Genomic DNA, 13,585 nt, shown 5'->3' with positions numbered 1-13,585 from the left:
TGAGACCAGAAGCCTAGCATAAGGGCTACCCGAAATTTCGCAGCATCTGCCTGTTTCACCATAGGAAAATGAAACCTTTATTTCCATCCAGGCTTACTGTCCCCACCTTTTCACAGGGGTTGCTCTGAGGGAAATTCTAGGTTGTGGCTACGTTGTAAAGCAGCAAGGTTAAGAAGGTCTTGATGGAGATCTGGCAGGCAAAAATCACATGCATCTCAACAAAGATGGCATTTTTGTTTGCTTTGATAGGTACCATCCCCATACATGCTACCGTGCTACTGAAAGCAAGAGAGACCCTCAATCCTTTCTTAATGAAGCTCTTGCTGGGATAAGCCAGTACCTGGGGAATGGTCCAAAATCCCAAAGATATAATGATAAAAATCTCACTTGGGTGGTGCTATGTCCAGTAGTCTTCCCTCTCCATTCCCCTTTCTGCTTTTGCTTACACTGAAATAGTGATGCTTATTTTGCACAGTTGCAATCATAAATCACAAACAACATATATCTTTATCCAAAATAACCTCTACTCCCCACCAGAACTTGCTGGAGGTTTGGGTCTGTAGCTAATGGTCTGCCTTAATTTCTACCTAAAATACATGGCGATACTGTGCTGTAAATTCCCACTGTGTTTCACTTCTCCAAGCCGGGCTGCATGTCACGAAGATTACTGTAATGGTGCAGCAGTTTGTATTTACTACTGGGTAGTAGCACACTATGGACCATGGTCTGATATTATTTACACGGGTGCCAGCCCAAAGTAGCCTCGCGGTGTCGCTGGATCTACACAAGATTTACACCTCTGTAAGCAAGAGCAGAATTTAGTCCTGAATTATGATGTGGATAAAGACCCCAAGTCTGCCCCGTTCCGAGTCGTGGGGGAATTATTTACACCCACATGAAACGGCCTGTAAAATGCTGTTGCTCTGATTTGTTAGAGTTTTACACCCAATTTGCTCAGGAGTAAATAACTACCCCGTGGGTGGCATCATATTTGCATCCCACAGCTGAAGGCATCGCTGCCTGCTGCAAATCAGCCAGGCTGAGGGCTCCTGCATCCTACCAAGGGCAGAGCTCCCGTGGAAGGGGATGCCATGGCAGACTGCTCATGGGTGGGAGATCCCAGGGAGTGACATGTGCAGAGCAAAACTGGAATATCTGGTGTATGTTTTTGTTACCCCCCCGGTTATTTTTTGCAGCTGAAGTCTCGTGTTCTGATGACTCCCTTAGCAATCTCTCCGCCGAGAAGCACGCCGGAGCCTGATGTTAGCTCGATCCCCCAGGACGCAGCGACCATCCCCAACTCTACTGCCCCGCAGGCTCTCACAGGTATGCAGACTTAAGCACACCATGGCAAAGGGGTGAGCAGGTCCCATGGGCTGGCAGCCAGCTGCTGTGTTTTCCAGAATGAGCAGAACTCATGAAAATTGGATTTTTCCCGATTAGACTGATGGCCAGTCACACAAAGCAGACGTGTCCTGCAGGACTGTGTTCTGACAGCTATGTGTCAAGTTCGGTACAGACCTTGAACCCATTCCTCTTGAAATGTGGAAGTCAGCATCCCATAAATATTACCAGTGTATTCCCAACACTCATCCCACCAGCTGTGTCGCAATGACAGGACCAAACACCAGCATGAACGGCGAGTGTCTGTTACCTCTATGGGAGAAGGAGGGCAGAGGCAAGGTCAACCAGCACCTAAACCCTGGTGGCTCACAGCAACAGCAGACCTGGTCACTTCTGCTGGTAGTCTTTGTTGTTGTTGTTTTGTTTTTGCTTATCTTAGAATATACCAGAAGAAACATAAGTCAGTGCTTTTAAATTGATGTAAATGACAAGAAAATCAACAAGACAGTTGATTTACCCTGAGATTTCAGCAGAGAAATGGATTAGCTAACATTAAATTCTAAACTAAACATATAAATCCCATTATTTCTTAGCTGGGATGCACAGAGGAGAAGTTTTCCATCTGCTCTGGTAGCAAAATGATACTAAGCATGGTGACAACGGCGATAATAATATATTTTATTCTCATTTGTCCCTTCGCATTCAAAGGCGGCAAAGTGCTTGGCAAATGCTAGCCGAGTGACATTTCACGTTGCGCTGAGAGATGCACTTGGTGCCTGAAGGCTACATCCAGAGGAAGGATGAAGGTGATGGAAGCAGGTCCAAGCTAGCTTTTGCAGATTTGGTGGGGTTTGGCAGCAGGAGAGCTTCACTCTGTTGACTCCCTGTGACCCGTGCGTGCTAGGTGTGCTGTCCCTTGGTTTGCTCAGTGCTCTGAATGGGTGAAGTGCCGTGTAATGTTAAGTTTGATCACTATTGTGTCTCTGTGTACCTAGGATATACTGTCTAAGCCCCTTCTACTGCTCGGTGAGAGATGTGGTGGCAGAGCGTGCTGTGACAGTCGCATTAGATTTTCATTACGGTGATGCAAACTGTAAATTATTTCCAACTTTACGCAGCTGTCATCATGTCCTCCGCACCGCTTGATGTTTTTTAGTCACATATCCGATTTCTGTCAGAGGATAATGTTATATTGTCTGAGAGCTGACAGCTCCAGTGCACTCAGCCAGCTATTATAATATGTCTCACTTTAGCCTGACTTCAGGCTGTGTCTTGGTAGCCTGTAGTTACCACAACATTATCTCCATGCCTCTGAGACACAGTTAGCCTTGGCCAGGCTTAAATAAGTTCATGCGAGCAAGAGGAGACTGATGATTTTTTGGCTATTGCAGGCAGGCCTGATGGCGTTGAGTAAAACTGCCTGCACACACCTCATGCATCATCCTGAGTCCCTCGCAGCCCTGAGTGTGGCACCGTCACCCAGCTGTGGTCCCTGGTAGGGTGTGGGCTGCAGACGTTGTGCTGCTTCCCTCAGCAGCATGCAGGGCACTGGGATGGACATGGAGGGTCAGGAAGCTGCCACAGGCCATGACATGGCACTGCAGCAGAGCATAGACCCCAGAAATCACCCTCCAGAAACCACAGCGGCATCACGGGCAGCAGCAGCAAGGAACCACAGTGTCTTAAAGCTCAGAGCAATGCTTCTCGAAGGGTGCCTGAAAACACACAGAAAGAAAATAAATAAATAAATGAAAGAAAGTCCAACAAAACACCTCAGGCTAGAGTTCACCCGTTGCTGTGAGGTCACCCTGCTTGCCTCTGTCCTGCACTCCCTGGGCCTTTGCTCTGGTCACCATCTGCATGCACGGGGTAGCCTGCAAGAGAGTAGAGCCCAGGCACACGGAGGGGACGTGTGGGAGCTTCTGCAGTTGTGTGCAGTTTGTGACACAGTTTGTGTGCAGCCTGTGACACTGAGCGAGGGCCCCAGCTCGGCACGCTTCGCTTAGGCAATGGGTAATTAGCGCAGGGAAGCCTGACCGTGCCATCACAAATGGCAACAATTCACAAATGAATGAAAGAGCTTGTGAAATTAATGGAAACACATAAACCGAGCATTTGCTGAGATGCTCTCAGGGCCGTTTTGTAATAACCATGGTGGTGTTTTGTGCCCACAGCCTGCATTTACGTCAACAAGCAAGCCAATCTGGGGCCCTACCTCGACCGAAAAAAAGTGCAGCAACTGCCGGAGCACTTTGGGCCCGAGAGGCCTTCCACGGTCCTGCAGCAGGCTGTCCAGGCTTGTATCGACTGTGCCCTCCAGCAGAAGGCCGTCTTCTCGCTCATCAAGCAGGGCTATGGAGGAGAGATGGTGTCAGGTACAGTGTTCGTGTACAGGGGTTGGGAGGCTGTTAATGAGTGGAGAACCCCAGGGGTCAGTATGGGGTCCAGTTCTGTTTAACACCTTCATTAATGATCTGGATGGTGAGGTAGAGTGCACCCTTGGTAAATTTGTGGGTGACACAAAACTGGGGGGAATGGCTGACTCACCAGAAGGATGCATAGCCACCCGGAGGGACCTTGGCAGGCTGGAGAAATGGGCTGACAGGAACCTCATGGAGTTCAGCAAGAAGTGCTGCACAAGGGGAGGAACAACCCTGGGCACCAGGACATGCTGGTGACCAGCCAGCTGGAAAGCAGCTCTGCAGCTCCTGCTGGACACCAAGCTGAACAAGAGCCAGCAGTGTGCCCTTGCTGATAAGAAAACTGATGGTATTCTTGGCTGTGTTAGGTAAAGTATCACCAGCAGATCAAGAGAAGTGGTCCTTCTGCTCTTTTCATCATTGGTGAGGACACACCTGGAGCACTGTGCCCCGTTCTGGGCCCTCCGGTACAAAAGAGACCTGGGCATACCAAAGAGAGTCCAAGAAAAACACAAAAATGATCAAAGGATGGGAGCACCTCTCCTATAAGGAAAGCCTGGGAGCCTCTGGCCCCTCCAGTAGCTGAGCTTTGCATGCAGCTGTACAGTGATGAGCAGCACTGCAAGCCCATGTGAAGGCCACGTGTTGCTCTGACGGAAAGCTTGTACAAGATTCAGCTGCTGGTGTGTCCTTCTGCTGCAGGCTGTGAACCAAATCTGCTTTCAGCTGCAGGAATTGCAGGAGTCCTGCAGCAGCCTCCTATAGAGCGGCACTACAGAAACACATCAGAGCAAACAGAGAGAATTTCCCAGGAGGAAATGGTCCCAGAAAGGTCCATGAGGACCTTCTCATTGTCCTAGAGTGATGCTTCTCTCTTTGTCAAGAAGGTCTCCCGTGTCCCACGCTGAGTCACCTGGCATGGCTCTCAGACTGAACGTGAACTTTTTTCGTTTTTTAATAACATCAGGAGGTTTGTGTCACGACACTGTTTGGGCATGTGGGGATGCAGTGGAAGTGAAATGACAGGTGTGTGGGAACAACACTCTCCAAAGAGCTGCTGTGATTGATTCAAGCCATGCACCACAATTCCACGTGCAGGGTCTGTGTCCTGTGTGGGAACAGCACATCCACACCACTTTCTCCCTCTCCTTTAATTATCTTTTGAGCTCTCTAACCACAGGTGTGCCTTCCCTAAGGGACATTCGGAATACTCTGAGAATGATCCAGATTAGTTCACAGAAACATGAGATTGAAGTAATTTAGTGCACTTTTTTTTTCTTGGTTCTGTGCTGTGTATATGATTTTAATTTCAAGCAGGAGAGACACATTGTGCACCAAGCCTGGCAAATGCTGGTCTTCATCTAAGCTGGCCCAGCCTCAGGTACCTGAGCTAAAAGCACCTGGCCAACATGACTCCAAACTTCTCACCTCTTCTAGTCACCATCCAGGAGGCATGATGGCCCTCTGGCCATGGTGGGGCTCTGAGATTGCAGCTCCCTCCCAGCCCAGCAGCAGCACAGGCAGGTCTTGCTGTGGTCATCATCTTAACATGGCTCAGCTCACAAATGCTAGATTGGATGAGGAGCACAATCCCTTGTGGCAGCCCAGGCTGGCAGGAAAAGTCTCTGAAGCCATGCCAAGGTAATGGCTGAAGACTACAACATAGACTCAGCAGTAGTAACTGGAGGATGGAAAAAACCTGGGTGGTGGAGTTCAGGCAGCCATACCATACCTCCCTGCAAACCTTTTAATAGCTGAATGTGTCCTGCTACCATTGATCCTGCTGGGTCTGTGGTGGTCCCCCCACTTCTCTGATGGCTGGGACCTGTGCCCTCTTTGATTCCTGGCTAAATATACTCCCTGACAGCTTTGTCCAGGAATTTTAATTGCTCTGCTCTCACCCTCGAGTTCAACCTTAGATGTATTTCTAGAGAGCAGCCCTCATCCTGCTAGGCTGAAGCACAGAGTTGCTTTCAGGTCCTCTCGACAATGCGAGGAAGATTGCTCTTGGTGAAAAGAGTCCTGGCTGCAGGGGTCTCCCCATGACACCATGTAGCAGAGATGGTGCTGGCAGCAGTGCCACAGGGAAACTTTCTGTTCCCTGGGCATCATTGTGGCCTGCCTGTGCACCTCCACAAGCATCAGTTCACATTTTTTGAGCCCAGATGACCAGAATGATGCCTATGAGCACACTTCAGGTTTCTCCAGGAATTAACACTCCCTTGTCTCTCCTGGAAAAGTCTTGTCCAATCTCTCCTAGAAATACATTTGCCTTTTTCATCAATGTGTTACTTTGGTGGCTCGTGGGCATCCAGTGAGCTTGTCCCATCAATTCTTCTCCTGTCAGGTCTTGTTGAGCCCCTCAAAAAATGATGGATTGCCTTGTACTTTATGTATTGTAAAGCAACAAAATCTTTTTGTGCCAGCATGGACCACTACCAGTTCTTCCCCAGCACGAAGGCTCTCCTGCTGGCACAGCCTGCTGGCTTCTCCTGACCCACCTCTCATAAGCAATCATTTCCAGTTTAACAAAAGATTCCTCATACTTTAATGACCAGAACTACCACCCTTCCCTCGTCTATAATGTTATTATATCACTAAATAAAGATCCCTGATTTAGTCTGGCAGACCTCTTTTCAGTAAAACCCTGATATTTTGTTCACAGACATGTCTTTAGTTCTCGTCTCCCCATTTTCTTTTAAAACCGTGGGTTTTGCATTGTAATTGCCTGCTTCTGATCATACAGTACATTTTTCAGTCAGATGCATGTATTAGATATCCTTGCACTGCTGCCCATGCCTGGCTGCATCTTTCTGGGGGAAGGTAATGTGGTTCACATGAACTCAGCTCCTTAAGCTCCTCCAGTTTGTTTTGTACTTCAGGTGGGGTAATTGGGTGGAATAAGACATGGAGACAAATACTGGTATGAAATCTTTTTCCCTGCTCTCAAATGACCCCCATCCATACGTTGCTGGGTACTGAATTGCTCTCGCTTGCTTTCCAGTCTCAGCTTCTTTTGAGGGGAAGCAGCATCTCCTGAGCCTGCTGGCAGTGAACAGCATCGGGTACGTCCTGCGCTTCCTGAAGAAGCTCTGTCGCAGCCTCCTGTGTGACAACCTCTTCAGCAACCAGCCTTCCCAGCAGTACAGCACCGCGCCAGAAACCCCGGAGATGTATGAGAACAGACGGATGGAGGCAGGTAGGCTGCCTGATCAACTTGTGCTCAAGCTTTAATGGGGCAGAAGAGAAGACTCTCTCCTTTTGGTCCTGTCCTGCGTATGCTGGAGAACTGCAGATCCCCATGGGATCTTTCCAGAGGGAGACAGATGGATCTGCAGTGTTTTTCCTGGTTAGCTACAGAGGAGGCTTTCAGCTGAGAACCTCTGTGTTGAGGAGCCCCAGGAGTGACAGGGATAATTTTCAGACTATTTTGGATTTATTTGCCTCTTTTATCTCTTTTCCTAAGGAAGCAAGGCTCATGTGGTCCCAGTGTCCATGTTTATGTCAGTTCTGTCCCGTAACTTCTCGCCTCCTCAACCATATCTAGCCCTGGGGTAGAAGTCTCAAAGGGAGTGAAAGAAAGGTGCAAAGATAAGGCCCTGAGCTTCTGCTTCACTGGCAGGCCTCACCCCAACTTAAATTATTGTGCCTTCTCTTTCTTTAATGGTGATGTGGGCACTTGGGGAGCACATGCTCTCTCTCATACACCCAATTATATGCTGGCAGCTGAGAGAAGGGTGGTTTTGTGTCCACAATTATTATCCACAGATTGTTTGTTTGCCAGGAAGAATTGCAGAGTGTGCTTTATGCACCAAAGCTGAGAGCAGGGAGTGTGCACACAGTGCAGAAACCTCCTTTTTGGGCAAAGAAATCCAGCTGCTGCTCTTACACGTAAGGGAGGAAACAAAGGAGCCCACACTGAAAAGCAATATTGTTTTCCTCTAGACTAGGGCACTTGCAGCAACCCAAATGTTTCTGAGAGGCCAAGGGGTTTCAGTAGCACAGAGTGAGTGACACTCAGCAGGCCTGGCATTTGCATTTGCATTTGCATTTACATTTGTATTTGCTTTTGCTTTTGCTTTTGCTTTTGCTTTTGCATGGCAATGCTGTGTGTGATGGAAGGCAACTCCACTGCTGGAGTTTCCACCATGGCTGTTACACTCTGAGCATCTCCCCTCCTACATGATTTCACTGCAGATACCCCTGGCACCATCCACACTGGCTCTGCCCAGCTACTGAGGAAGGGGCAAAGCATTACCTTTGTCCCAGAGCAGGCAGGGGATGTAGATGTAGGGAAAGACCTTAACCCCAAGGCTGGGGTGCCCTAAGGCACTGCTGGGGGCAGTCACTGGCCCTCCTGGAGGCAGTGTGGGCTGGGGCTGCCTTTGGCAGGGCACGTGCTGGCCTGGGCTCCTTTCCCTCACCTGGGAGTGGGATGGGGCACAGAGTGGGGCTCCCAGGCTTTTACAGCTCTGCTGTCAGCAGCACCACAGTAGAGTGGAAAATGAGTCCTGGGAAATAGCTGAAGGAGACACAGGAACAGCTAGCAAGCCGGCGTACTTTAATCCTGCATCACAAGAGACACTGATTGTAGATTACTGCTTTGGCTTGCACTTAGCATTTCTTCAGCAATTTTTTTTTTCCTTTCTCATGTTTGAAATAACATTCAGAGACGTCCAGGTTTCTGGGAAGGGACTGCCGAGAGCCAGGTCCTGCTATCACACATGCCTCACAGCTCATCCCAGCCTGGCTGCTGCTCTCCCTGGTACTTTGTCACCAGCAGAGCAAGGGGCTTAACAACAGCAAGGGGGGCAGCTTGGTTGTGAGGTGCAGAAAATGTTGCACTGGGCCCCAGGATATAGGCTCAGAAGCTGCTTTTTGTACAGGCAGACAAATAATATTCCTATTCGTAATAACAGGCTGTATTCAATAGCTGGAGTAACACCAGGTTTAGGCACAGGAGCTTGAGCCTCTGAGTCTCTCTGTGTTGCTGCATGGCCTGAATCTCCTTTCCATCCCCTTGGGAGCCAGCATTTCTCTGCAGCAAGGTCGGCACAGGGGCCCCTCTGTACACAGAACAGGGACAGGGGTTCCCTGTACTGGCAATAACCAAGGACAGCAGGAGGTCTTCATGCAGATGGCTCCGAGAGAGCCTTTGTTGGGACAGGTCTCTCCTGCAAGGTGCAGGGCCATAACAAAGCACCACGGGAAGCCATGCAAAATGCAAAGCAGCCCCATTTTTCATGGTGTCTGTACTCCAGCTTGTAATCGAGATGTTCTTTCTTTTAATATCATATGCCTTTCAGCCTCTGTGTGCCAATGAATTTAACACGTGTATTGACTTCGGTGCAGTCACTCTTGATTTACACTGGCAGATGCGAAAGGCGAGGCCGGCGTCGTGTCCAGTCATATTAATCCACTCACACCATACGGGAGCCACCTTTTAACCTTGCCCTGAAGCACATGCCCCTAAGCCATTACTCACCTCTGCTCGCAGGGAGCTGCCAGATGCTAATGGCTGCACACAGGCCAGGTGGGATTTGTTGATGCATGTGTGGATCATTTGCAGCAAGAGCTGACGTGCCTAGGAACGGCACCCAGCGCCTGGGATGAGGTTCTCCCTCCCAAAGGCAGAGGCTTGCCTTGTCTTGGCACATCTGGGGACATACCTTCCCCCCTGCTCTGTCTCCTGGGCGGTTGTGTCAGCTGTAAGGAGATTTGGGGGGCTGTGAGAGCAATTTGTGGGGGCTGCTGTGGGAGGACTCACAGGGATTTGGCTGGCTTCAGGTCTGCATCAGAGCAAAGCCTGAGATGTTACTTGTCCCCATGGCACCAGGGCTCAAAGCTCCTCCACACCCTCACCCCAGAGTTTTCCACATGATTGGTAGTGAAGTTTAAGTTAAAACAAAAGCAAGATCTGGGTTAACTCTGCAGATAATGCTTAAAGTGTGCCAGGGGCTACACAGATGAGAAGCTAATGGGGCAGGGATCCTGTTAAGTGTTCCCATCCACACCCTCTTCATTCAGCTTTCATTAGTCCTCCCACACTGAGCCAATAGAGGCTTGGGTGTGTGCACGGCAAAAGGACATTTCTGGAGAACCCACATACTGCTGGCATGCACCTATGCAACGTTAGGGTGCTATTTTCCTGAGGAAACCATGTTTGCCCTAAAACTTCTTGCCAGCCTAATCCTGGGCAGAGAAACCGAAGCAAGTTTCTCAAAATATGTGTTGGGGTGTTGGCTTATGTGGGAATCATCAGGCTTGATAAACAGCTTCTGCTTTCCCCTTTGGGTCAATCCTTTCTTTGCTCTTCCTGACCTGAAGCTTGGGCTTTGGTTATTTCGTGCTGTTAGACAGTTGTGCTTCATGCAGAGCGTGGCTGCGTGTAAGCAGTAGCTGCAGCAAATCTTTCTTTGTCCAAGGACTCCCGTGGCCAGCAGATGTATCTTTGTCCTTAGTGTGTGTGTGTGAGAGGGGGTACCCCATATCTACCCCAAAGATACCATATGGTGTTCCTTATCGCTGTCTGTAGGAGAGGAGCACCCCTTCTTGTGCTAGTGGCTGGAGGTAGGGCCCCGAATGGAGCAGAAGCACAGCAAGAGGTAGAGGCTCTCTGTTACAGCAGTGCCTCTCTGTAGGAAGGTGGGCTCCTCCTATGTACAAGCACTCAAAAGGTGGTCTGAGAAGTGCTGTAGGAAGGCACTGTAAGAGCGTGAGCAACAGGCAAGACATCAGGCTGGGATCTGTGTTTTTGTCAGAGACTGGATTTTTGTCAGAGCTGGATTTTGTCAGAGACTTTCCTACTGATTGCATGGGTAAGTCACCCCTCCTTGCTGTGCCTTTATTTGAGCTTCTGTCCAGTGAGGGCAGTGATTCTTGCCACCACATGCAAAGCCCTGCTAAAACTGACAGAAGAAAAAGAGCAACATGATAGAAAACTACGTATTATTACGTTCGATATTTCCTGTTCAAAGCACCACATAAACAGCAGCTCAGAAATTTCAAGCCCTGAGAGGGCAAGAAAAATGTTGTCTTTTTTTTTTTTTTTCAAGTACTGTGACTTGTTTAATCTTGTCTTGTTGTATGCTACGAGGAACAGGGCTCCTGGCTTCACAGCACACTCAGAATAGATGGTTTTTATGGCTATCAATAGCTTTGGCTCTCTTCAGTGTTTAATTACCTGCAAAGGCCATTTATTGCCTCATATATTCCTCTGCCATGAACATTATCCTTTAAACAATAAATAAAATATTAAGGTCACATTTAAAGGAGGAGCAGAGGAACAGCACAAGCCATCCATACACAGTGAAGTCTAATATCAAATCTTTGTCTGGGCTTCAGGGAGTTTGATCTGAAGCTTGCAGTGAGGCAGGAGGGTGAAGGAAGGAGGACATCAGGAAGTGGTCCTGGGGGGTCCCAAGGGCAGTCATACAGTTTGGGTTTGGGCCCTTTAAACCCAGAAAGACTAAAGAACAGTACACCAAGGGGCAAATCCTGGCCTGACAAGAAGAAAGATAAGAGATGGATGGGAGAAATGAAATTGACCTGTAATAAAATTTGCCCAAACTCTACAGAATTGACAGAACTGGATAAACCGACCTCTCTGACCCTTATGGTGTATGATTACTGTTTGTTAACCCACAAATGAAGGAAAAGTCCCCTTCTGAACCTCAAAGTTTATAAAATTGTATCTCTTTGTGGAGACAGAGGCAGGAAGCTGTGTGCAGATCTCCATCCAGCAGCCAGCTCGAGGGCAGGCCTCCTTCCCTCCCGGCTGCTGTACCTCTACAGTCTTGAAGGAGTGGAAGAAAATCCCCCATTTTGGAAAAGCCCTCTTCAAAGCCAGGTGGTTAAGCACTCTGCTTCCAGCTGTGGATGAGGAGAAGCCCAAAAGCCCTTCTGTCCTCCAGCCTGGGATGTTCTCAGGGCCACGGTGCAAGAAGTGGTGGTGCTGGAGATGGCCCTGGCAGCAGCTGTGCAGGGTAGAAGCGGGGAGCTAGGCTATGAAATGAAGTTCAGAGAATGAAAAAAAAGAAATAAATCCTTTTTTTTTTTTTCCCCTATCAAAGGGTATGCGTAAGGAAAGTGGATGAAATGATGGGCATAAATGCATGAAGCATGATGGATGAGATGATATCCACTACAGAAGAAAACACCCCTGGGTATAAGCATTTAATTCAAGCCTTGCATGCTCAGTCACGTGGGGGAAACATAGATGCTCTTCTAGAGCCCTAGTCAGGTAAATCGTGTGATTGCAACTCAGCTTTAGCTTCAGGTGTATCTTTAACTATGCTTTAGCTGGTAATGTCTGCAGAGCTATATTATTCCTTTAGGAGATATCTGAAATAAGGAGTCCAGTCTTTGATTTAAAATGGCTCACATGAAAGTCGAAACATGAATTTCCATTGCTAAACTTGTAAAATGTTGATACAAATATCTGCTATCCACTAAATCCATATTTCATGCAGTCAGATCAATAGGTGTAGCACAGGTAGCAGGCCACAACCGATAGTGAAAAATGCCAGGGAGGAGAAAATGATCCTCAAGGTCCTGACCTTGTGCCGGTTCAAGCCGTGCTAGGTAAGTTTGTTGGGAGCCACATGCAATGTGTCAACGTGTCCTCTGCTAGCCCATGGAAGCTGCAGGCAATTTGGTTGTGTAGCTTCTTGCTGCAGGGCTGCTGTCACATCCAGGGTGATGGAAAGCCTGGTGTTGGCAGTGCAGGGGATATGAGAGTTGCCATTTTCATTGCACAGGTTTCAAAACAGATTTTTTTTTTTTTCAGGCAGCTTACTAAATTTTCCTTGGATGTTCTTTATTTTTTTTTAGCTCCGTTTTTCATCCTCCCCCACGTTAGCCTCTTTTTTTAACCTTTTAGATTAAAAGCTTAAAAGGGTCTTCTTCCTTTATCTGTCTTCATCTGTCTTCTGTTCCAGTCTTTCCTTTTCCATTTTGCTACCAAATAAATGGAAACCCACACGACACAACTGCATTTCCACTTCCATGGAAATAAAACACCCAATTTTTCTTGAAAACTCTTGGTCCCGGTTTAATCAACAGTGCTCCCCAGGATTTATTTGTTAGCAGTAATTATACAGAGTACATCAAAGTGCCTTTCGGAGAGTAGTAACATGCAGCATCTGCCTGAAGAACATTCATCTGTTGGCAAAACGAGTTCAGAGCAGATTAAAGCAATTAAGAGAGAATCAGAAGCAAGTTGCAAGGGGAGTCCAACTCCAAGGGGAGTTGGGTGCTGGTGTTGGGATGGTGCAGGCTGTGGGCAGCAACGAGAAACATAAGGTGAAAGGTGATGGGAGCACTGCTAGGAGCTGGGCAAGGGATGATGTCTCCACCTCTCACTGAAAATGAAGTGGAGATGCAGGTTTGGGGAATCACCAAACATAAAGTGCTTATGATGGGCTTCTTCGTGGATCTGTGAAGGGGAAGTAAAGCTTTAGGGCCAAGCTGTGTTGTGTTTATACCGCAGAAGAAATCCCAGAAGAAATATCAGAAAGTCCAGCTGAGCAACAGCATTGGGCAGAGAGAAATGAAGCACAGACTTCATAAGAGATCTTACACCTGTGTATAGATAGACACATGCACAGGCCTATACTTTATATGTGCTCTACCTAATTACTGGATGAGGTTATTAGTTATTAATGGGTAAATATAGCTTATTTTTGCAGTTACTGTGCTTCACTGTAGACATCTCACATAATATATCTCAAGTAATTTTTTTTTAAACACATCGCTGTTAAATATTTTAAGCCAGTGCTAACCATACAATTCAGGGAGACTCATCATGCTGATAACAACAG

At 47.9% G+C, this 13,585-nt stretch overlaps 1 protein-coding gene across 1 annotated transcript in view; it reads left to right on the top strand.

The window, feature by feature from the left end:
- Positions 1–13,585, top strand: part of SCML4 (Scm polycomb group protein like 4) — a 41,977-nt gene that overhangs the window by 4,386 nt on the left and 24,006 nt on the right. Inside the window, exons 2-4 of the mRNA XM_040553398.1 lie at positions 1,197–1,326; positions 3,519–3,719; positions 6,769–6,963. Of these exons, the coding sequence (XP_040409332.1) occupies positions 1,197–1,326; positions 3,519–3,719; positions 6,769–6,963 (526 nt within the window). The remainder of the gene's footprint in view (positions 1–1,196; positions 1,327–3,518; positions 3,720–6,768; positions 6,964–13,585) is intronic.

The sequence above is a fragment of the Cygnus olor genome, chromosome 3, assembly GCF_009769625.2.
Source record: "Cygnus olor isolate bCygOlo1 chromosome 3, bCygOlo1.pri.v2, whole genome shotgun sequence".
NCBI classification, from domain to species: Eukaryota; Metazoa; Chordata; class Aves; order Anseriformes; family Anatidae; genus Cygnus; species Cygnus olor.
This window is presented reverse-complemented; position numbering and strand designations above follow the sequence as displayed.